The sequence below is a fragment of the Papio anubis genome, chromosome 3 (genome assembly GCF_008728515.1).
Source record: "Papio anubis isolate 15944 chromosome 3, Panubis1.0, whole genome shotgun sequence".
Classification (NCBI taxonomy): Eukaryota; Metazoa; Chordata; class Mammalia; order Primates; family Cercopithecidae; genus Papio; species Papio anubis.
In genome coordinates this window covers 49,479,800-49,504,988 of record NC_044978.1, presented here as the reverse complement: position 1 = coordinate 49,504,988, position 25,189 = coordinate 49,479,800, and the positions used below count along the sequence as shown (strand labels likewise).

General features: G+C 40.2%; 2 protein-coding genes across 3 annotated transcripts in view; one reads left to right on the top strand and one right to left on the bottom strand.

Annotated features, from left to right (window-relative positions):
- Nucleotides 1-3: 3 nt before the first annotated feature.
- On the top strand, nucleotides 4-20,647 carry RAB33B (RAB33B, member RAS oncogene family). 2 transcript variants are annotated; one of them, XM_031664005.1, is made up of 3 exons: nucleotides 543-655; nucleotides 7,141-7,304; nucleotides 17,405-20,647. In XM_031664005.1, the coding sequence occupies exons 2-3, from the start codon at nucleotides 7,170-7,172 to the stop codon at nucleotides 17,843-17,845; spliced, it is 576 nt and encodes a 191-aa protein (XP_031519865.1). In that variant the 5' UTR covers nucleotides 543-655; nucleotides 7,141-7,169; the 3' UTR covers nucleotides 17,846-20,647. The 2 variants fall into 2 exon arrangements, with proteins under 2 accessions (XP_003899251.1, XP_031519865.1); XM_003899202.5 differs by lacking the exon at nucleotides 7,141-7,304 and having other exon boundaries at nucleotides 4-655.
- The window catches only part of SETD7 (SET domain containing 7, histone lysine methyltransferase), an 86,186-nt gene continuing 78,116 nt past the window's right edge, over nucleotides 17,120-25,189 (bottom strand). The window contains exon 8 of the mRNA XM_021938118.2: nucleotides 17,120-17,265. Coding sequence (XP_021793810.1) covers nucleotides 17,238-17,265 — 28 coding nt within the window. The 3' untranslated portion in view covers nucleotides 17,120-17,237. The remainder of the gene's footprint in view (nucleotides 17,266-25,189) is intronic.

Genomic DNA, 25,189 nt, shown 5'->3' with positions numbered 1-25,189 from the left:
GCGGCTTCCTCCAGAGGGCGGGAACGTTGGACGTGGCGGGGCTGGGTCAGCCAGGGCGTTGGGCCTGGGGCGCTCGGCTCAGCCTCTCGGCAGGCTGGCTTTTCGCGCCGCCATAAAGCCCCCGACAGGCCCCACGCCTGCCCAGGTAGACCGGCGCCAGCCCGAGTGACGCGTGGCGTGTGGCCGGGAGCAGGCGGCTCAGTGCGGCAGGGCAGGCGGGCGCCACACCTGTGCGCGCGAGGGTGGGGCGGGAAGGTGCGCAGGCGCGCTCGGGGCTGGTGGGCGGTGGCTCGTGGGAAGTTGCGCAGCCGAACTGGCCGGCTGGGCGCGCGCGCTCGAGGTGGCGTAATCTCTCAGCCTTTCTGTGTCTCCTTTCCTCCGCCTCAGTTTGGGGCGGGTCGGGGGAATGGCTGAGGAGATGGAGTCGTCGCTCGAGGCAAGCTTTTCGTCCAGCGGGGCGGTGTCAGGAGCCTCCGGGTTTTTGCCTCCTGCCCGCTCCCGCATCTTCAAGATAATCGTGATCGGCGACTCCAATGTGGGCAAGACGTGCCTGACCTACCGCTTCTGCGCTGGCCGCTTCCCTGACCGCACCGAGGCCACGATAGGGGTGGATTTCCGAGAACGAGCCGTGGAGATTGATGGGGAGCGGATCAAGGTGAGCGGATGGGGAACTGTTGGGGAGGATGGGATGACAGGTGTCCCAGCCCCACCGTGGGCTGGTCGCTGGCCATGTGCACGGTGTGTGTGTGCTCCATTTTTTTCTCATGCTGATGAGATTGGAGTTGGGGAATGGAAGGATTCATATACTGCAAACTTCTGAGACACTGTTTTTCAGACTTCAGTGTGCATGCGATTTCCCTGGGGATCTAGTTGTTGAAAATGCAGGTTATGATTTGATAATCTCGCGGATGATGCAGGTGCAGCTAGTCCGTGGACCACACTTGAGTTCAAGAGTGTAGGGTTTATCTACCGAGCCATTGACTGTGTGTCATGTGCTGGGAGTCAGTGAAATATGAACGAAGGAAAAACAGTGACAGTTCGCTAGCATGGAAAATTCATTTAATCTGTAATAGTTATTAAACATTCATTTGAGCAGTGCCTTAGGTGTTGTGGAAGTAAAGCTCATTGCCTTTGAGGAAGTGCGTAGATATTCTCTTGCATACAGTTTTGGTATAGTAGTTTCTGTATGATACTGATTTTAGAAAAATCTGTTTTCCTGCAGAAATATTCTGTATGTGATAGTTCCTACTCAGGTTGCCAAAAGCATTTCTCACGATGCCACCTCAGACACATTCCTAATTCTTTATTCCCTTTAAGTCGTTATTGATGGTCCCTGGTACTGGGGACACTGAGTGACAGTAATAGTGGAGAAGGTAGTATAGGCCCCAGGGCAGGTTTGAGGTTCTGAAGGGTTGGAATGCAACAGTGAAATGAGGATCAATGACAAGGCTTAGGCCTCTTGATGGTATAAACCTTAGACACACCTTCATAGCAAGCCACCACTAAATGCCACCTGTTGATGCCACTCCTTAAAACATAGGTGGAACTACCCTGCCTTATACCACTGCTTTAAATCACACATCCTCTTTACCTCAGTCTCTTGGTGGGGAGTGGTGGGAGAACAGGCTTGCCTCAGACATTCCTACCCTCATATCTTTGAGGCAAGAACAATTTATTTTTCAGTTCCCTAATCATCGACCCCCACCCCAATGGGTTATACTGCTAATGATGGTAGAGGTGAAGTAAGCAGAGTTAAAAGAAGTTAACCTTTCTTTGGTGCTTTTGTCTTTTAATTTTTCACATTAGTATTTCATGTCCCATATGAGCCCTCAGTGGTGGTTTTGGGGGTGCTTTGTATTAGGGAGTTTAGAAAGATTTGTATACTTGCAGAAGAAAAGATGGAATAAAAGGCTAAATATTTTTCACCAGAATTAGGTTTGGCCCAGAAGCCTTTGGGGTGAAAAATAATGGAGCTTCTGAAGTTCGAAGGGAGTTCAGTTTGGGAGAAGCAGGGAATCTGGGAAGTACGTGGACTTTGGAGCCCCACTAACCTGGATTCAAATCTGAACCTACGAAAGGGTAGGAATGGGCTGTGTGTCCTTACTAGGGTGACAAACTTTGCCCAAGACTGTCCAGGTTTTGAAACTGGGTCTCACGTCCCGGGGACTCCCTGTATTGAGCACACCAAAATAGTTGGTCACCATGGACCTTAGGCAGATTCTTTAACCTCTCAGAGTCTGTTTTTTTCTTCTGAAAAACTGGGATCATAATACCTTATTAGGCTGCTGTGAGGATCAGATGAGGGCATATATGAAGCACCTGGTTCATAGTTGGTACCTTTAAAAAGATTCTTTGTCTTTCCTGGTGGCTTAACATTATTTTTCCTATGTGCCACCATTAGTTCTGCAGTTGTACACCCAAAGGTGAAAGCAGAGATAGTGGAGGGCATACGTAGACAGCTAAGGGGAGAAATATTTCAAAAACAAAACAAAAACAAAACGGAAGTAGGAAATTCTTTCAAAAGTGGAGAGAATGAGGGTGGGGGAGGAGTTGGGATTTGAGGGCCCTTTTTCTGTTCCTGGGTTGCTGTTTATACTTAAAGATCACAGACGAATCGGGTGCAAATTTAAGAGATGATAGTATTGAAAAAATACAAAGCATGTGCAGTGTATAAAGTCAATTACCTAACTACTGAGGTGAGTGCTGGCAGTGATAAATAAGACAGAACCACAGGTATGACAAATCTGGGAGCACAGAGTTGATAATTCTGGTTGGGAAGAGCAAGGAAAAAATATTTTTGGGGGGATTACTTCTACCGAACTTTAGCCTAACCTGTTATATTAATGTGGACTTGGATACTGAGATTGTTTTTCTTCTAAAGCCCTAACCATTGATTTGTGCCACCAGTGGTGAGACTTGAGATTTTTATTGTGGTTGAAATGACTACAGACATGTTCTGAGGTTTCTATAGTAGGAAAAGATATAGCTATGTTGGGCATTTTTTTAAAAACCACAGAGCTTAATTTTTTTTAGTGCCCTTTTTTTCTAAAACTGAAAAGTGATATAAAGAGCTTTATTATGTGTGCTGCTTCTGCTGCTTTTCTGTTAACCCGTAATACATCTGAAGTGCTGCTGAAATGTTCGTATTATGTCTTTGGAAAATTGTAGCCTAATCTAAAATGACATTTTTCCTAGTTTTTCATCTTAAAGCTGGAAAGGTCTATGTTACTTTACTAGTAAAATGACATTCCAGACATTATTTGTTTGATAAAAATGAGATATTGTGTTAAATGTTTTGATAATGGTGGACTAGAAAATTTTCAGAAAGCATGACTTAACGACAGTGCCCTTTCAGAATCTGTTAAAATGTTTTATGAAACGTAAGAAAGCCTATATCTGCTAATCCGTTCCTAAGCAATACGTGTGTGTAATTGAAAGAGGAAAATCTTGTTTGCGAAATTTCGGAAGTCGAATAAAATTGTAAAATTAAATTCCTGAAATAAAAATACATTAGGCTTTTAAATTGAGACTCCTAACTCTAATCCTTATGCTCCTTCCTCGTGTGTGTATCCCCTTCATGACTAATTGTATTCCTTTTGCACAGTCATTTTCCAGTGACAGACACACACCAACCTATTAAAGCCTGATGTTGTATTTAATCCAGCCTCCCATTAGAGGTCAGCAGTTCCTACTTGAACATTTTAGTCACTTACTTTTTTGTAGCGGTGGAAATGAAATGTTCCCATGTTAAGTGCAATTTAGTTAATATTAACATATTAACTAAAGGAAAATAATCAGGACCTCTCCCCACACTGGTAAAACAAATATTTAATGAGTAATTGCTGGAAAGAAGACATTTTGATAAGCACAGAGAATTATGATACAGTACAAGGGTTAGCAAACTATGCTTGAGGGCCAAAAATGGTCTGTTGCCTGTTTTTACATGGCCACAATCTAAGAATGATTTTTTATATTTTTTAATGTCTAGGGAAAATATCATAAGATTTCATGACACATGAAAATCATATGAAATTCAAAATTCACCTAGGTTGTACTGCTGTAATCCTTCTTATACTTGTAGTGTCACCCCTCTCCTTTGCTGTCAGAGTCCAATTGGTTTTCCACCTGCACACTTTCTGTTAACTGTCTTGTCTTCAACATTCTAGTTCAAGTCCTTTTTTTAACCTCTCTTTGAAATGTTGGAGCAGCTTAACAGTTGCAGCAGCTCACCTGTTCTCCCAGTCCTCAATTAATCTATTTTGTACATTGTTGCCGAAATGCCAGATTAATGTTGTACTTCAAAGAGATTTATCTCCCCTGACTCAAGTGCCCTAGGTGGTTCCCCATTATATTATAAAATTCCAGCTAGGTGTTGTGGCTTGTGCCTGTAGTCCCAGCTACTCCAGATCCTGAGGTGGGAACATTGCTTGAGGCCAGGAGTTCAAGGGTACAGAGCACTATGATCGAGCCACTCCAACAGAGCCAGATCCTGTCTCTGTCTGCCCCCCACTTTAACACTTTTATTTTAGGTTCAGGGGGTACATGTGCAGATTTGTTGTATAGTTAAATTCATGTCACAGGGCTTTGGTGTACAGATTATTTTGTCACCCACATATTAAGCATAGTACCAATAGGTATTTTTTCTGATCTTCCTCCCACCTTCCACCCTTCAGGAGGCTCCAGTGTGTGTTGTTCCCGTCTTTGTGTCCATGCAGTATTTGGTTTTATGTTCCTGCATTAGTTTGCTTAGGATAATAGCCTCCGGCTCCATGTTGCTGCAAAGGACATGATCTTGTTCTTTTTATGGTTGCATAGTGTTCCATGGTATGTATATACCACATTGTCTTTATCCCGTCTACTACTGATGGGCATTTAGGCTGATTCCATGTCTTTGCTATTGTAGATAGTACTGTAATGAACATACGTGTGTACATGTCTTTATGGCAGAATGATTTATGTTCCTTTGAGTATATACCCAATAATGGGATTGCTGGGGCAAATGATAATTCTGTTTTTAGCTCTTTGAGGAATCACACCACTTTCCGCAGGGGATGAACTAATTTACACTCCCACCAGCAGTGTTGTCTTTTCTCTGCAACTTTGCCAGCATATGTTATTTTTTGACTTTTTAATAATAGCCATTCTGACTGGTGCGAGATAGTATCTCATTGTGGTTTTGATTTACATTTCTCTAATGATTAGTGATGCTGAGCATTTTTTCATATGCTTTTTGGCCACGGGTATGTCTTGTTTTGAAATGTGTCTGTTCATGTCCTTTGCCCCCTTTTTAATGGGGTTGTTTCTATTAGGAACAGATCTCATCTCAAAAAAAACAAAAAACAAAAAAAAAAAAAAACTTCAGCCAGCCGGATTCCAGTGGCTCACACCTGTAATCCCAGCACTTTGGGAGGCCAAAGATCACTTGAGCCCAGAAATTCAAGACCAGCCTGGGCAACTTAGTGAAGCCCCATCTTTACCAAAAATTTTTAAAAATTAGCCAAGTGCAGTGGCATGCACCTGTAGTCTGAGCTGCTCAGGAGGCTGAGACAGGAGGATTGCTTGAGCCCAGGAGTTGGAGGCTGCAGTAAGCCATGATCACACCATTGCACTCCAGCCTGGGCAAGAGAATGAGACACTGTCTCTTAAGAGAAAAAAAAAAAGTCTCCTCACACCTTCACTCTACTTCCTTCTATGAACTTTTTTAGCAACTTACCTGAACGTTTAGATGATCTCTATCTCATTTCGTACGTACCTGTCTTACCTCCCTTACTAAGTTTTATTCAGGGCAGAATCCATGTCTCGTAATTTCATGGACTTCTTCCAATGTCTAGTTCAGTTCTTTTTTCTTTCTTTTTTTTTTTTTTTTTTTTGAGATGGAGTCTCGCTCTGTCGCCCAGGCTGGAGTGCAGTGGCCGGATCTCAGCTCACTGCAAGCTCTGCCTCCCGGGTTCACGCCATTCTCCTGCCTCAGCCTCCCGAGTAGCTGGGACTACAGGCGCCCGCCACCTCGCCCGGCTAGTTTTTTGTATTTTTTAGTAGAGACGGGGTTTCACCGTGTTAGCCAGGATGGTCTCGATCTCCTGACCTCGTGATCCACCCGTCTCGGCCTCCCAAAGTGCTGGGATTACAGGTGTGAGCCACCACGCCCGACCTAGTTCAGTTCTTAAACCACGTAGTAAGTATTCAGGGAAAAGTGTTGAATATATAGAGGCAGAGAGATCAGTTGATAGGGTGCTCTGGAAATCCAGAATTGAGGTGACAGGGGAAAATAAAGGAGTGATAAAAGAGGTATTTTGAAGATAAAGCCAAACGCTTCAGTGACTGGCTTTTGGTGATGAGAAAGAAGATGACTAGATGAGTGAGGTTGAGTCTGGCTGATGGGAGGTAGGTAGTGGAGCTACGGGGCACTACGTGAAACATCGAATTTGGACGGGCTCTGTAACATTGTGTTTTAGTCATGTGTTTATTGAGGTGGTCCTATTTCAAATGGAAATATCTGATTGGCAGCTACAAATACCGGATTGGCACACAGGAGAAATAATTATGCACATGAAGTTGAAGTTTGGAAGCACAGATAGAACAAAATGTAGCTAACATGCCTAGAGAGAAGAGTAGAAATTTTGTTAAATTTTTTTATAGCATGATGAAGATGACATTCAGTGAATGCTGTGTAAATATAAAATATCAATTAGGTTACTTATCCTAATTTTTGTTCTGTGTTGATCTTCATTAAAAGTAAATTAATGTTTATAAGTCAAAAAATATTTTATATGAAATCACCTTGTACCGTATCTTAAAACAGAATCAAATTGATACTTTATTTCTTAAAATGTGGTGTTGGTGGTTGGAGAGATACCAAATTGATTCTCTTGATTTGATTTGATTTGCATTGAAATTCAGTGAATGAGAATATGAGCAATTAAGGTATCTTAAGAATGCTCAGGAATCTTGTGATCTCGTAACTCAGAAACTTTTGGGCAGTTGGGTTTGGTCTGAAAAAGACTTTGAATTGCTAGGATTTGGTCCTGGGGCTGGCATGGCGTAAGTAATATACGTCATCACAGACCCAGGCCTTCCTACTATCTGAAGGATCCCAGGAACCAGGTCAGAATTCCTATTGTTCTTCCACCCTGATTTCAGAAGCCTATGATTCTCTTCTATCACTTCTTATGAAGATGGCAGCATTGGTGTGTACATTCAGAGGTGGTGAGAAGAGAGAGAATTACTTCTCTGGAGTCAGTGGTCAAGATCTCTTGCTTTGGAGACTGTGTGAGGACTCTAAGAAAATTAGTTTAAGCAAAAAGGTAATTCATTGTTTCACATAACTAAAAAGCCTAGAAGTAAATTTCTCTGTCTGCCAGTTCCCACTACAGTCCTACATGCCCATTTCCTAAACTGTGGTAGTGACAGGGAGTGCGGGGGTGCGATGCTCTGATTGTTCAGACGTAGGTCACATGCCCTCTCTGGGAGCCAGTGGTTCATGTGAATGGAAAGCAGGGGATGGAAAGCAGGGGAGGGCCGATTCCCAAGGAAAATAGAGTGCTATTAATAGAAGGGAGAATGAGGGTTAGGCTGGAGAAACAACATGCATTCTCTACAGAATCAGGTAGTCTAGGTTTAAATTCTGGCCTTAAGACTTACTCATTTTGTGGCCTTGGGTGAATTACTTAAACCTCAATTTCCTCATCTGAAGATTGGGTAATTATTACATAGGGTTGTATATATTAAAATAAGAGCATGTAAAGAATTTAGCAGAGTTCCTGGAGTGTACTTGGAATGTGCTAAGCCCCAAATCAATAATAATAGTTTAAGAGTAAATGCTTATTCCTTCAGGAGAGAGATGGTAATGGGAAACAAACAAACAAACAAACAAACAAAAATAAAGAATAGGGAGAGAGGATGGATAACCAAGATTACTGTTCCAAATTGTGTGTATTTTTTTCCTCTAAGGCAATAACTGATTGAAAAAAAAAAAAAAAAAAGATGAGCCCATAATGTTGCAGAAGTTAGCCCAGGTTTTAAGATTAAAACAGCCTCTTGAAAGGCTAAGTGACTGGATCAAAGTTATACAAGTTGGTAACTGTACTGGGAATACAGGTCTTGCCTCTGTGTCCTCTCTCTCACTGCTTGCTCTCTTCCTTATCACCATTATTATTCTGTAATTAATCCTTCATTTAAAAAAAAATTTTTGACCGGGCGTGGTGGCTCATGCCTGTCATCGCTTGAACCTGGGAGGCAGAGGTTGCAATGAGCTGACATCGTGCTACTGCACTCCAGCCTGGGTGACAAAGTAAGACTCCATCTCAAAAAAAAAAAATTCCTGTATACGTATACTTCCTTTATATAATACTTCATAAATCTCTAAATTCCAATATCAAGTTTTAACAAAAATGGCAACCTAGCTACTGCTAAATCCTAATAGTAGATTGTTGTTCATGACAGCTCTTTTGGTAGTTTTATTATCCAAAATGAGAAATGATCTGACTTTAAATTGATTTAATACTCTTTTTGCTTGACTTAAAATGTTAAAGATTTTAATCCAAATTTTCCATCCCTAATTAGCGATCAAATTTCCTTCTCCCCTATTTCTTCAAAGAACACATTTTTATTCTTTCACATGAAAGATCATCTATATAAGAACAACATAAGAGCTTCTGTTAACATTTTAAGTTGTAAAACAACATCATAACTGGTATTAGTAACATCGCAAGAGAACTCTTTTTGCCTTTTGTATGTGGAGTAGAAATTTGTGCGTCTGGTATACAGAATCAAATGGCAAATCTTTGAAATAAATTTTAGCTTTCTGGAATCTCTCTCAGCCTCTACTGGTTCTGAGTGCTGCCAATTCATGTATTGGTCTGTGTTCACTTAAACCCTGTTAAAATTTTAAAATAAATAAATTTTAGCTTCCTAAGAAGACAAGTAACAAAGTTTTGTGACTATTTGAAAGGAATCCTGCCTTTAAAATGAAGAATTTGGGCCAGGCGCCATGGCTCACACATGTAATCTCAGCACTTTGGGAGGCCGATCAGATGAGCCCAGGAATTCAAGACCAGCCTGGGCAACATGGAGAAATCCCATCTCTACAAAAAACACAAAAATTAGCTGGGTGTGATGACACACTCCTGTAGTCCCAGCTACTCAGGAGGCTGAGGTGGGAGGATTACTTGAGCACGGGAGGTGGAGGTTGCAGTGAGCCAAGATTGTGCCACTGTACTCCAGCCTGGGTGAGAGGGAGACCCTGTCATAAAAAATAATATTTTTTTTTGAGATGGAGTCTCTGTCGCCCAGGCTGGAGTACAGTGGCGTGATGTCGGCTCACCACAACCTCTGCCTCCCAGGTTCAAGCGATTCTCCTGCCTCATCCTCCCCAGTAGCTGGGATTAAAGGCGTGTGCCACCAAGCCTGGCTAATTTTTTTGTATTTTTAGTAGAAACAGGGTTTCACCATGTTGGCCAGGCTGGTCTTGAACTCCTGACCTCAAGTGATCCACCCACCTCAGCCTCCCAAAGTGCTGGGATGACAGGCGTGAGCCACCATGCCTCGTCTCAGATATATTTTATTTGCAGATATTTTCTCCCATTCTGTGAGTTGTCTCTTCACTTTGATAGTGTCCTTAGAAGCACAAACTTTTTTTGTTTTTTCTTTTTTTTGAGACAGGGTCTTGCTCTGTCGCCCAGACTGCAGTGCAGTGGCATGATCTCAGCTCACTGCAGCCTCTGTCTCCCAGGCTCAAGTGATTCTCCCACCTCAAGCTCCCGAGTAGCTGGGACTACAGACACCTGCCACCACACCTGGCTGATCTTTGTATTATTAGTAGAGATGGGGGTTTTACCATGTTGGCCAGGCTGGCCATGAACTCCTGGACTCATGTGATCCTCCTGCCTTGGCCTTCCAAAGTGCTGGAATTACAGGGACGAGCCACTGTGCCTGGCCCTCCGCCTACCCCCGGTATTTTTTTTTTTAAGAGACGGGGTCTCCCTTTGTTGTTCAGACTGTTTTTTTTTTTTTTTTTTTTTTTTTTTAATGAAACAACATTTTGATTTCATTTTTAAAATTTTTAAAAAGTTTTTGTGGATACATAATAGGTGTATATATTTATCAGGTACATTACATGTTTTGATACAGACATGCAATGTGAAATAAGCCCATCATGGAGAATGGGGTATTCATTACCTCAAGTATTTATCCTTTGAGTTACAAACAATTCAGGTCAGATGCAGTGGGTCATGCCTGTAATCCCAGCACTTTGGGAGGCTGAAGCAGGCAGGTCGCTTGAGCTGAGGAGTTTAGACCAGCTGGCCAACATGGCAAAAACCTATCTCTACAAAAAAATGAAAAAATTAGCTGGGTATGTTGGCTTGGACCTGTAGTCCCAGCTACTCAGGTGACTGAGGCAGGAGGATTCCTTGAGCCCAGGAGGTCGAGGCAGCAGTGAGCTGAGATCGTGCTGCTGCACTCCAGCCTAGGCAATAGAGCAATGTCCTGTCTCAAAAAAAACAAAACAAACAAACAAACAATTACATTAAGTTATTAAAAAATATACAATTATTATTGACTACAGTCATCCTATTGCCTATCAAATAGTAGGTCTTATTCATACTTTCTATTTTTTTGTACCCATTAACCATCCCCATCTCCCCTACCCTGAAACCCCACTACCCTTCCCAGCCTCTGGTAACCATCTTTCTACTCTCTATGTTCATGAAGTCAATTGATTTGATTTTTAGATCCCACAAATAAGTGAGAACATGTGATGTTTGTCTTTCTGTGTCTGGCTTATTTCATTTAACATAATCATCTCCAGTTCCATCTATGATGTTGGAAATGACTGGATCTCATTCTTTTTTTATGGCTGAATAGTACTCCATCGTGCATATGCACCACATTTTCTTTATATATTCATCTGTTGATGGACATTTAGGTTGCTTCCAGATCTTAGCTGTTATAAATAGTGCTGCAAAAAACATGAGAGTCCAGATATCTCTTTGATATACTAATTTCCTTTCTTTGTGGTATATACCCAGCAGTGGGATTGCTGGATCATATGGTAGCTCCATTTTGAGTTTTTTGAGGAACCTCCAAACTGTTCTCCATAGTGGTTGTACTAATTTACATTCCCACCAACAGTGTAGGAGGGTTCCCTTTTCTCTACATCCTCCCCAGCATTTGTCATTGCCTGTCTTTTAGATACAAGCCATTGTAATTGGAATGAGATGGTATCTCATGGTAGTTTTGATTTGTATCTCTCTGATGATTGTTGATGTTGAGCACCTTCTCATATACCTGTTTGCCATTTGTATGTATTCTTTTGAGAAATGTCTGTTCAAATCTTTCACACATTTTTTATTAGATTATTAGATTTTTTGCTATAGAATTTGAGCTCCTAATATATTCTGGTTATTAATCCCTTATCAGAGGGGTAGTTTGCAAATATTTTCTTCTGTTCTGTGGGTTGTCTCTTCGCTTTTTTATTTACTTTGCTGCGCAGCAGCTTTTTAACTTGATGTGATTCCACTGTCCATGTTTGCTTTGGTTGTCTGTGCTTGTGAGGTAATGCTTAAGAACTCTTTGCCCAGACCAGTGTCCTGAAGATTTTCCCCAGTATTTTCTTGTAGTAGTTTCATAGTTTGAGGTCTTAGATTTAAGCCTTTAATGCATTTTGATTTGATTTTTGTATATGGCGACAGATAGGGGTCTAGTTTCATTCTTTTACATGTGAATACCCAGTTTTGCCAGCACCATTTATTGAAGAGACTATCTTTTCCCTAGTGTGTTCTTGGCAACTTTGTCAAAAATTAGTTCACTGTAGGTGTGTGGATTTGTGTCTGCATTCTCTATTCTGTTGCATTGGTCTACATGTCTGTTTTTATGCCAGTATCATGCTGTTTTGGTTACTACAGATCTGAAGTACAATTTGAAGGTAGGTAATGTGATTGACAGTGTTGTTCTTTTTGCTTAGGAGAGTTTGAGTTATTCTGGGTCTTTTGTGGTTCCATATAAATTTTGGGATTGTTTTTTCTGTTTCTGTGAAGGATGTCACTGGTATTTTAATAGAGATTGCATTGAGTCTGTAAATTAATCTGGTACTATGGACATTTTTTAACAATATTGATTTTTCCAATCCATTGACATGGAATATTTTTCCATTTTTGTGTGTGTACGCTTTAATTTCTTTCATCAATGTTTTACAGTTTTCATTGTAGAGATCTTTAACATTCTTTGGTTAATCCCTAGGTATTTTATTTTACTTCTGTTATTTTGTTATTTGTTTTCTGGTTGTTTTATAGACTTCTCTTCCTTCTTTCTTTCCTTCCTGTCTTCCTCGAGTGAAGGTAGTTTTCTCTGGTGATATGATTTAGTTTCTTGCTTTTTATTATTTGTGTATCCATTGTATATTTTTTGGCTTGAGGTTACCATGATGCTTGCAAATACTATCTTATAACCCATTATTTTAACCTGATGTATTAGTCCATTTTTATGGTGCTGATAAAGACCTGAGACTGAGCGATTTAAAAAAGAAGCAAGTTTATTGGACTTACAGTTCCATGTGGCTGGGGAGGCCTTTACAATCAAGGCAGAAGGTGAAAGGCGTGTCTCACATGGCAGCAGACAAGAGAAGAGAGCTGGTGCAGGGAACTCCCCTTTTTAAAACCATCAGCTCTCTTGAGACTTACTCGCTGTCATGACAACAGCACAGGAAATACTTCCCCCATGATTCAGTTACCTCCCACAGGGTCCCTCCCACAACACATGGGAATTCAAGATGAGATTTGGGTGGGGACACAGTCAAACCATATCACCTGATAACAGATTAACACTCTTTATATAAACAAACAAAAAACTAATAGAAACTGTATGCCTTAACTTCATCCTTCCCACTTTTTAACTTTTTCTTGTTTCTGTTTATATCTTATTGTATTGATTATGTCTTGAAAAGTCATCATAGTTATTATTTTTGATTGGTTCATCATTTAGTCTTTCTACTTAGGATAAGAGTAGTTTACACGCCACAGTTACAGTGTTATAATATTCTGTGTTTTTCTGTGTACTTATTATTACCAGTGAATTTTGTATCTTTGGGTGATTATATATTGCTCATTAATGTCCTTTTCTTTCTGATTGAAGTGCTGCCTTTAGCATTTCTTGTAGCAGAGGTCTGGTATTGATCAAACCCCTCAGCTTTTGTTTGTCTGGGAAAGTCTTTATTTCTCCTTCATGTTTGAATGATATTTTTGCCAGATACAGTATTCTAGGGTAAAAGGTTTTTTTCTTCAGCAGTTGGAAATATATAATGCCAGTCTCTCCTGGCCTGTAAGGTTTCCACTGAAACATCTGCTACCAGACCTATTGGAGCTCCATTGTATGTTATTTGTTTCTTTTCTCTTGCTGCTTTTAGGATCCTTTCTTTATTCTTGACCTTTGGGAGTTTGATTATTAAATGCCTTCAGGTAGTCTTCTTTGGGTTAAATCTGTTTGGCATTCTATAACTTTCTTATACTTGAATTTTGATATCTTCTAAGTTTGGGAAGTTTTTTGTATTATCCCTTTGAATAAACTTTCTATCTCTGTCTCTTTCTCTACCTTCTCTTTAAGGCCAGTAGCTCTTAGATTTGCCCTTTTGAGGCTATTTTCTAGATCCTGTAGGCATGCTTCCTTGTTTTTTATTCTTTTTTTCTTTGTCTTTTCTGTGTATTTTCAATTAGCCTGTCTTCAAGCTTGCTTATTCTTTCTTCTGCTTGATCAGTTCTGCTGTTAAAGGACTCTGATGCATTCTTCAAGAATCTCTTCGTTGAATTTATCTGGTAGTGTTCTGAATCCCTTCTCTGTGTTATCTTGAGTTTCTTCAGAACAGCTATTTTGAATCCTCTTCTGAAAGGTCATGTATGTGTTTCTCCAGGATTGGTCCCTGGTGCCTTATTTAGTTTATTTGATGAGGTCATGTTTTCCTGGATGGTGTTGATGCTAGTAGATATTCTTCTGTGTCTGGACAATGAAGGGTTAGGTCTTCACTGTCTGGGCTTATTTGTAGCTGTCCTTCTTGGGAAGGCTTTTCAGACATTTGAAAGGACTTAAGTGTCATGATCTAAGCTGTATCTGCCTTAAGCGTTACCCTAAGCCCAGTAACACTGTGGTTCTTGAAGACTTGTAGAGGTACCACCTTGATGGTCTTAGACAATATCCAGGAGAATTCTCAACCAGGCAGAGACGCTTGCTCCCTTCCCTTTCTTCCAAACATACAGAGTCTCTCTTTCTCTCTCTCTGTTCTGAGCCACCTAATACTGAGAGTGGAGTGACACAAGCACCCCTGTGACCACCACCACTATGACTGTACTAGGTCAAAGTCCCCTTTACTTTTGCCTCTGCAGTAGGTCTAGACCGCACTAGACCTGAAGCCAGCATAGCACTGTGTCTCACCCAAGGCCTGCTGTAACCACTCCCTTGCTACTGCCTGTGTTCACTCAAGGCCCTAGGACTCTACAATCAGCAGGTGGCAAAGCCAGCCAGGCCTGTGTCCATCTCTTCAGCGTGGCAAGTTTCCCGAAGTCTTGGATTGGTCCAGAAGTGCCTTCCAGAAGTCAGGGACTAGAGTTAAAAATCTTAGAAGTCTACTTGGTGTTCTGTTGTACTGTGGCTGAGCTGGCACTCAAACTGCATGACACAGTCCTTCCCACTCTTCCCTCCCCTTTCCAAAGAGAGGAGCTTCCCACTTGTAGCCACTGCCACTCCAGGCCATGAGGAGTACTGCCAGACTACCACCAATGTTCCCTTAAGGTCCAAGGGCTCTTAAGTCAGGTTGTCATGAATGCTGCCTGGCTTGGGCCTTACCCTTCAGAGTAGTGGGGTCCCCTCTGGCCCAGGGCAAGTCCAAAAATGCTGTCCAAGAGTCAAGTCCTGAAATCTGGGACCCCACAGGCCCCCCTGTGGCCATGCTGGTACTTAAGGTACAAGACAAAGTCCCTTTTACTTTTGCCTCTGCTTTTCTCAAGCAGGAGTTTTGCTCTATAGCCGCCACAGCTAATTACGTGCTGAGTCTCACTTGCAGCCAGCAAGTCTCAGAGGTTCACCCAAGGCTGTCAATGTAGTGCCTGGGTATGGCTGCTGGTTTTTCAGGGCCCAGGGGCTCTTCATTTAGCAGTGATGAATGCTGCCAGGATTGGGTTTTCTCCTTCAAGGCAGCGGGTTCCCTTCTACCCAAGTTGTATTTAGAAATGTCATCTAGGAGCTAAGGCCTGGAATGAGGACCTCACAACTGACCAGTGCCCTATCCTGCTATGGCTGAGCTGGTATCTAAGATCAAGGCAGTGTCGTCCCCACTCTTCCCTCTCCTGTCCTGTCCTCTCATCTCCTCTCCTCTCCTCCTCAAATGGAAGGAAGTGGTCTTTTTTGGAGCTGTGAGCTGTGTAGCCTGGGGTTAGGGAAGGGGTGATGGCAGCACTCCCTTGGCTGCCCCAGCTGGAGTCTTAGTATGTCTCCTACCTGCCTCAGTCCACTGTCTCTAGGCCTAGTTTAGCACTAAGACTTGCCTCAGAATTGCAATGCTTGTGGCCTAGACTGCCTTTCAAGTTTACTTGGAGACACAGAGGGCAAGGTTTGTCGGAACTCATGTTTGGACTGCTGGGATTGGTGGTTCCCCTTTGGCTGGGGCTGGGTTAAATGTTCCCTCTGTGGGTAGACATCAGCTGAGTTTGGTCCAGTTTTCCTTTTTGCTCTAACAGGACAGAACTGAGTTCAGTGCCTCACAGTTGCTGTGTTCTCTTTTTCCCAGTGCCCAGAGAAGCTCTCTGTACCACACCGCTGCTGCTGGGGGTGCGGGGAGTGGGTGTTGGCAATTCAGGACTGTTTTTTCTATCTCTTCAGTTCCTTTTTCAGCAATATGAAGTTAAAACTAGGTATTATGAGTGCTCACCTGATTTTCGGTTCTCATGAAGTTTTTTTTTTTTTTTTTTTTTTTTTTCTGTGTAGATAGTTACTAACTTGGTGTCCTTGTCGGGGAGTTGGGGGCATGATAGGTGGAGCTTTCTATTCTGCCATCTTGCTCCACCCTCCAATTTTATTTGTTCAGGCTGGTCTTAAACTCCTGGGTTCAGGTGACCCTGATGCCTTGGACTCCTAAAGTGCTGAGCCACCACACCTGGCTGCACAAATATTTTTAATTTTGATGAAGTCCAGTTTATTTTTTTCTTTGGTTGCTTGTGCTTTAGATATCATATCTAAGAAACCATTGCCTAATCCAGGGTTACAAAGAGTTATAAAGTTTTAGCTCTTAAATTTAGGTCTTTGATCCAGTTTAAGTTTTTATATATGGTGTGAGGTAGGGATCAGCCTCATTTTTTGCATGTTGTCCAGCACCATTTATTGAAATGACTAATCTTTCCTGCTGTTGCATTGTTTTGGTAATCTTGTTAAAAATCTGTTGACTATAGATACATGGGTTCATTTCTGGATCCACAGTTCTGTTCCATTGATTTATGTGTTTAATCTTAGGCCAGTTTCACAGTCTTGATTACTGTAGCTTTGTAGTAAGTTTTGACATCTATAGTTTTTTTTTTTTTTTTTTGAGACGGAGTCTCGCTCTGTCGCCCAGGCTGGAGTGCAGTGGCGCGATCTCGGCTCACTGCAAGCTCCGCCTCCCGGGTTCACGCCATTCTCCTGCCTCAGCCTCCGAGTAGCTGGGACTACAGGCGCCCGCCACCACGCCCGGCTAGTTTTTTGTATTTTTTTAGTAGAGACGGGGTTTCACCATGTTAGCCAGGATGGTCTCGATCTCCTGACCTCTTGATCCACCCACCTCGGCCTCCCAAAGTGCTGGGATTACAGGCTTGAGCCACCGCGCCCGGCCGACATCTATAGTTTTAAGCATTTTAATTGTATGTTGAGTGTTTTTATTCTTGCTTTTTTTCTAGCCTTCTTAAATTTTCAAGGGGGCCTGGATTTCATAGACATACACATACATGTATGTTTGTTTGGAGGCTGGATCTCATAACAACATCTTTCCTAGGTTTAATATTTTAAATTAGACTAGTGAAAGGTAAAGAGGAGTATATAGTAACCAAATTTACAGGAACTAAATGCTTAACATGTTAACACCTGATATATTTTTCTCAACATTTTAAAATAAAATTTTGAGGTATAATTTTATTTAAACAAATTGGACTTACAGAAATTTAGAAAATCCAGTATTGAAATATTTGTTCCGACACTTGTATTATAATTTAATTATGAGGTAACTGGTATCATGAAGTCTGGATCCCATAGGTAACACTGAAAAGACATTATGGAAGGGAGAAATCAAAATATTTTAAGTGAAGAGATAATAAAGACAGTGCAAGATGATTACATTTCTTGATAAGTATAATTTGAATGAGATTTTCCGTTTTCTTTTTTTTCTTCCCATTTTTAGATCCAGCTATGGGACACAGCAGGACAAGAACGATTCAGAAAGAGCATGGTTCAGCACTACTACAGAAATGTACATGCTGTTGTCTTCGTGTATGATATGACCAACATGGCTAGTTTTCATAGCCTACCATCTTGGATAGAAGAATGCAAGCAACATTTGCTAGCCAATGATATACCACGGATTCTTGTTGGAAATAAATGTGATTTGAGAAGTGCCATTCAGGTACCCACAGACTTGGCACAAAAATTTGCTGACACACACAGTATGCCTTTGTTTGAAACGTCTGCTAAAAACCCCAATGATAATGACCACGTGGAAGCTATATTTATGACCTTGGCTCATAAGCTTAAGAGCCACAAACCATTAATGCTTAGTCAACCCCCTGATAATGAAATTATCCTGAAGCCTGAACCAAAGCCTGCAACGACGTGCTGGTGCTAAATAACAGTCTTTATTATATTATCTAATTTTGGCTAAAGAAATACTTTTCAAGTATGACAGTAATAAGTCATAAGATTTAATCTCAACTGTAATGGGTCATCTTGACACTGTGCTGTTTGTCATTGTCACGCTTTTGTATTTTGTATCTACTTAAGTTTGTCACTGTGACAACACAGGAAAAGTTGGTTTTCAGGTGAGATTGAAAATGAAGCAAAGATAGGATGAATCTGAACATCTCTCCATCTAGAGCCCAATGAAGGAAGCTTCAAATGAGAACATGATGGAATGTAAAGAATCAGTAACCGTTCCATGTTGTGTTCCTAGGATTGGAATAAAATATTAAAGGTTTAGCACACACCTAATAGTGTGTCCTTTAAATGGGAAGTGTTCTTAATAGAGTAAAAACTGGTATTTGCCTCTCCCCAGAGTACTTTTTTTGTTTTTTGGTAGAGACAGGGTCTTGCTATGTTTCCCAGGCTGGCCTTGAGCTCCTGGGCTCAAGCAATCCTCCCACCTCAACCTCCCCAGTAACTGGGACTGTAGGTACTCACCACTGCATCGGGCCTTTCTTTGTTTTACTAACATATTTAGTTTTGTTATTATTGGTAGTTTTAGAGCTAACACTTTAGTTCCAGTGGGATAAGAAGGCACAGAATGTTTCCTGGTTCCCAGTCCATAAAGAATGACTTTTCCAAGAGTTCTAGATGTTTGATTTTCTAATTTTTATCAGATCTACAAAAATCATTGTTATTTTTAAAAGAGTTATTTGAGTTACTTTCTTTTTTTTTTTTTTTTTTTTTTTTTGAGACAGAGTCTCGCTCTGTCTCCAGGCTGGAGTGCAGTGGCGCGATCTCGGCTCACTGCAACCTCCACCTCCCAGGTTCAAGTGATTCTCCTGCCTCAGCCTCACAGGTAGCTGGGACTACAGGCGTGTGCTACCACGCCCAGCTAAATTTTGTATTTTTAGTATAGACAGGGTTTCACCATGTTGATCAGGATGTTCTCAATCTCTTGACCTCATGATCCACCCACCTCTGCTTCCCAAAGTGCTGGGATTACAGGTGTGAGCCACCATACCTGGTCGAATTGCTTTCTTGCTAAATCCTATTAAAATATGCAAAAATAAGTCAGATTTTAAGGCAAATAAAGTGACATAGGTGCTTTATATTTTATTTTGGTATATTTAAACAGTGTAAAACTAACTGAAAGCATATGAAGAGTTGTAACTTGGGGGAAAATAGGTAAACATAGCTTCTAGCTAACACAGGAGACCTATTCTTACTTGGCCTTTAGTAATTTCAAGCAGTGTATCTGTTATGGTATCTCTTGCTCTCCCTTCAACTCCAATAAATTTAATTACTAACTGCCAAGTTAACAAATGAACTTGCATTTGGATTGTAGCTGTGAAGGCACAACTCTAATTGCTATTAGTCTACATGTATTTCTGTAATAGTATTGTGTTGTATCAATTTTTAAGATATCTAAATTTTATGGTCACGAGAAGCTGTTCCTCCTGAGTATGAAAAATAAATTAGATATTGAAAAATGTCTGTCCTTCAGTGATGGAAATAATATTTCAAAAAGTTTTTTAACCTAAATACTTTTATTTTGAATTTAAATCTTTGCACATAAAATATAGCAAGCTTACATATTAAAGTATTTACGTAAATGGAATGTAAGCCATGACTTTTAACCGAAGTGTTCACATTCACTAATTTTGATAGATTGCGGTCCTTAATAATTTTGGAGGAAATTAAGCCAAAAGATTATTGTACTTAAAATATTTTCAGAATGTGGGAAATCAATTAAAAATGTAATCTAATCTAGTTTAAGATTTTTGTTTAATCATCATGGTGGTCCTAACTGGATAATTTAAATATAAAGACAAGGTAATTCTATTAAATGAACTAACTGAAAATAATAATTATAGGAAGTGATTATTCCATTTTAAGTATTAGAACTCAAATTGGCTTTATTTGCATTTAGGGAGATCATTTTTGTTAACATGCTGGAATTAAAAATTGTTTTACTTGTATCGAAATTAACCTTGATTTATAACTATTTTTGTAATAAAACAGTGACAGCTGTAGTAACTGTGATGGATGTAACAACTTTTTTTTTTAAGAAGGGAATCTGTTTATTGCTTTTCAAAATATTTTCTAAAGTTGAGGAAGAAAGTTTATAGACTTTCCAAGCACATTTATGGTTTTTTATTACTGTTATTATGGTTTTAAAAAGTAACTTTATTTCTTTTTGTAAGGAATTAGTAGTATCCTTCACAGTTCTGTGAAAGGACTTATTTTTTAACTTTAATATTTATTAGTTTTAAAATATTTGTATCTCATTTGTAACAATTTGTTTTAATGTTTTATATGTATTTTTTATTTTTAAAAAGAACCTACCAGTTGAATGGGGATAAAGCTTTCAATATCTTAAAATATTTATAAAGCAGTTCATTGACTGTTGCAAATCACTTCCAAAATGATAGCTATCTAACAACTAATTGTTAATTTTTAAGGAACAAATCACACATTTTAAAAATCTGCAGAATTTATTTTAACTATGACCTTTAATTGAAAATAATTAAAATATAAGACATGTTTTGGAAAAGTCTTAATTTGAGAATACCAAAGGAAACTACCCCAGAATCTAATGTAGTTAGCTGTTAATAACAATGCATTATTGAAAGTATATTGCAAATACATGCTTCCTCATGAAATCTAAAGTTAAATAATTTTGTTGTGGAATAGTGTCACTGTTACATTTCCCCCATGAAGTTCAATAAACCAGCTTAGCCACAAAGAAATTGTGTTTTATTTCCTTTGGTTACTGGGTAGAGTATAAAATAAAACAATCTTTTTTTCCTCCTGGTTTCCAGATAATGTTATATATCTGATACACTTAAAAAAACCAAAAAGCCTCCAACCCATTGGAAATTTATTTTCTTGTGTACATTTGAGGTTAAATGTATACAAGAACTTCAGGAAAACTCAACAGAGTATTAAAATTAGCTGATAACATAGCTTTTGCATTTGTGTGGTTTAGTAATCCAACTTTTTTTAGAATACTTCGGTGCAAAAAGCAAATGGTGCAAGAGGGGTTGATGTGTATTTAGACATAAAAGCATTTAACAGAATGAATAACTATAAAAAGTATGAGAAAAGAGAACGAACTACATCTCAGGTATAAGATTGTAGTTACTGATTTAGACCCCATAGGATTAGGGATGTGGGGGCCTCTGATGTTGATTCTGCTTCCCCTGGTTAGTTTATTTTACGTATAAGTTACCCTTGTTGTGTTCAAACACAAAATTGACATTATTCGTGTAAGACTGCTTTCTTAATCAGATATTAAGACAAGAAGTTGGTCATGTCTTTTGAGAGTACATTTGCTACAGCCCGTGTGGCAAGGGCAAATGCATTTGGTTTGTTGGAATAACCTGGTTTATCAAACATTTAATAAGTATGGGTAATGTGTTCTCTATTTGTGTTAGTGGAGCTACATAGACACTGTCCTTGAAGAATTTAAAAAACAGTATATGAACAAATAGGAATTATACAATATAATGTGATCAGTGTAATCAAAGAAGCATCTACAAAGGACAATGAGCCACAGAGAATGGAGTGGTCTTTTGACTTGGATATGGGAGCAGTAGATAATCAAAAAGCTTCACAATGAGTGGAAGCATTTTTGCAGCATCTCAGGGTAAATGTGAGGCATTCTCCATGTAAAGGAGAAGGAAGAAAGTCATCCCAGGTGAATGCACTGCAGGGCTCAAGAGTGGAGTTGAATTTGGGGGGAATGACTGCTAGGTCAGTGTGAGTATGTGATAGAATGGAGGTGTGGTCAGAACACGGAAGTGAAGCTAGCAAGGTAGATTGTGGTTAAACTGCCAAGTTGCCATACGCAGTGGGATTAGGACTGACTAGGTGCAGTATCTGAAACTCAGTCTGAACCAGCCTGTCATGGGGATTTTAATGTAAGGAGTCTGACTTGTCTCGCTGGACTTGAAGACAAGGATGTGACTGGACTCAAAGAAGAGCTGGGATTGAGCACACAATTTCCTAACTCTGGGTCCAGCTTCTCTGCACATCTTCATTTTCTCTTTCTTTTATAACTAGACTTTTCCATTTTTTAGGTTTAATTAGCAGAAAACATAGCCACTGAGTACCTATGAACTTTTGGATGCTGCAGGCATCCAAAGAGAGATGAACTCTCAGTCCCAAAGTTGAAATTTCCAGCATAGACTGTTAATTGGCCTGGCAAGAGCCAGGTGTCCACCCAAGACCAATAGCCAAAAAAGATAAAATAAGCAATTTCCACATTTAGGAGAGAAGGTATTTTGGGGGAAGGGGAGCAAAAAAAGAAGACAGTCACACAAAAACATTTGAACTTTACTGTTTAGGCAATGGGTAACTAATGAAAGCATTTTGCAAGGTAGTGAGACCATTAGATTTATGCCATAAATTCCAGCGGCAATGGGAAGGATATGAGGGGATGAAGTCATGGTGACAGTCAGCTTACTGAAATAGCCTAGAAGAAAGAGCTTTAACTGGAACACTGGCAGAAAAAACTATGGATTTGAGGCACTTTAGAACTAAAATGCCCAGGAGTTAAAGACCAAGGTCAGGAATTTCATTGCATGAAACAGTCAGTATTCTTTTCTAGGGCTACTAGTTGCACTCATGTATGTGGCCAAATGTTTTTTTAAAAAGTCAGGCTTTGGTTTTATTTTTTAGATTATTACATTGCTTTAATTTGCCTTTATCAAAAGTTTGATTCTTGTGATGTTATTTTCATACATGTTTTTCAAAGTGTTTTGAGTCAGATGAAACTTGTCATTTGAAATTATTTAAGTTTTATATCCTAAGCTTTTTGATATTTTTCTTGTTCTGGGTAATTTAATTATAGAAGATTCTGTATATTTTTCTTTGAGTCCCAGAACATTCTTCAAATTATGAAAACAATTCAACTTTTGTTTTGGTTATTCATTCCATAGACTTAACGGAGGAAATGGAGCCATTTTATTACTTCTCAACTCCTTATTAATCTTGCTGGAAATGGAGAGTTCCATGTTTCAATAAAATGTGATCAGTAATGGGACTCTTTTTTTTTTTTTTTTTTTTTTTGAGACAGAGTCTCGCTCTGTCGCCCAGGCTGGAGTGCAGTGGCCGGATCTCAGTTCACTGCAAGCTCCGCCTCCCGGGTTTACGCCCTTCTCCTGCCTCAGCCTCCCGAGTAGCTGGGACTACAGGCGCCCGCCACCTCGCCCGGCTAGTTTTTTGTATTTTTTAGTAGAGACGGGGTTTCACCGGGTTAGCCAGGATGGTCTCGATCTGCTGACCTCGTGATCCGCCCGTCTCGGCCTCCCAAAGTGCTGGGATTACAGGCTTGAGCCACCGCGCCCGGCCTCCTTTTTTTAAGTTAAATTTTTGTATAGGAAATATATTCACATGGTTCAATATTTGGACCATTCACAAAAGAGTAAATGGTGAATTCTCCTTCCCATTCTTTCTCCCAGCTCCCCAGTTCTTATCACAAGGAACCAGTACCATAAAGTTTTGTTTGTTTGTTTTCATTTTGTTTTGAGACGATCTCAATCTGTCACCTACGCTGGAGTGCAGTGGTGTGATCTCGGCTCACTGCAACCTCCATCTCCCGTGCTAAAGCAATCCTCCCACCTCAGCCTACCAAGTAGCTGGGACTACAGGTGTGTGCCACAACACCCAGCTAATTTTATGTACTTTTTGTAGAGACAGGGTTTTGCCATCTTACCCAGGCTGTTCTGGAACTCCTGGGCTCAAGTGATTATTCACCTTGGCCTCCCGCCCTGATTCCCACGCTGGGATTACAGGCACCAGCCACCACACCCAGCCCCTGAATTTGGTGTGTTTCTTCACATAACAATATACCCTGGAGATGAATTAATGTTAAAATATGTAAGCTTCATCATTCTCTTTTAGGCATCATGGAGTTCCTTTAGTTGGCCGTTATTTAGACAGCCCTCTATTGATGAACATTTAGGTTGTTTCAAATCTTGCTATTACAAGCATTACCGAAATGAATATCCTTTTACGTAAGTCATTTCTCAAATGTGTGAGTATATACAAAGGGAAAATTCCCAGAAGTGACATTGCTAGATGAAAGGTAAATGCATTTGCAATTTGGATTTCTAATCGCCCGCCTCCGAGGTTGCACTAGTAATAAAAAGCATGCCTGTTTCCTCACACACTCACAACACAGTCTATTATCAAAGGTTTTGACATTTGGAACATTAATAGGTGAAAAATGGTATCTCACTGTGGTTTTAACTGGCATTTATCTTATGAATAGGGTTGAGCATCTTTATATTTAATGTTTATATTTCGTTTTCTGTTGAACTGTCTTCATATTCTGTCAGGGTTTTTTTTTTTTTTTTTCTTTTTGTAGGGATACTGAGTATTTTGGGAAAGTTAGTGATAAGAGTTTTATTTTTTTTTTCTAGTTTGTTTTTTGCCAAATGGCATTGCTCCTAATGGTTTTTGGCATGAAAATAATTTTAATGTAGTGAAACTTAGTAGTCTTTTCCATGATTATAGTTTTGTGTCATAATTATAAAGACTAACCTTGCTTGAGATAATACAAGAATTCTCGGCCAGATGCGGTGGCTCACGCCTGTAATCCTAGCACTTTGGGAGACCCACGTGGGCAGATCACTTGAGGTTGGGAGTTCAAGACCAGCTTGGCCAACATGGTGAAACCTAATCTCTACTAAAAATACAAAAATTAGCCAGGCGTGGTGGCAGGCGCCTATAATCCCAGCTACTTGGGTGGCTGAGGCAGGAAAATCACTTGAACCCGGAAGGCAGAGGTTGCAGTGAGCTGAGATTGTTCTACTGCACTCCAGCCTGTGGGACATAGACCCTGTCTCTCTGTCACACACACACACACACACACAAGTGAATGTTACCTATGGACTGGATAATTATGATGTCTCAATGTAGGTTTATCAAATGTAATAAATGTACATAGTGAGGGAGGCTGTGTGTGTGTGTGGATGGGCAGGGGCTCTGTGGGAACTCGATGGTTTCTGTTCCATTTTTCTGTGACCCTAAACCTGCTCTAAATATAAACCCTATTTATTATTATTATTCTTTAAGTTCTAGGGCATACGTGCACAACGTGCAGGTTTGTTACACATATATACATGTGCCATGTTGGTGTGCTGCACCCATTAACTCGTCATTTACATTAGGTATATCTCCTAAGGCTATCTCTCCCCCCTCCCCTCACCCCACGACAGGCCCCAGTGTGTGATGTTCCCCACCCTGTGTCCAAGCGTTCTCATTGTTCAATTCCCACCTA

What these genes read in the sequence shown, in the direction of transcription:
- RAB33B (XM_003899202.5), top strand. Translation starts at nt 407, where the DNA reads ATGGCTGAGGAGATGGAGTCGTCGCTCGAGGCAAGCTTTTCGTCCAGC. An exon ending in TTGATGGGGAGCGGATCAAG is followed by an intron (nt 656 to 17,404) that starts GTGAGCGGATGG and finishes TCCCATTTTTAG; the next exon opens with ATCCAGCTATGGGACACAGC.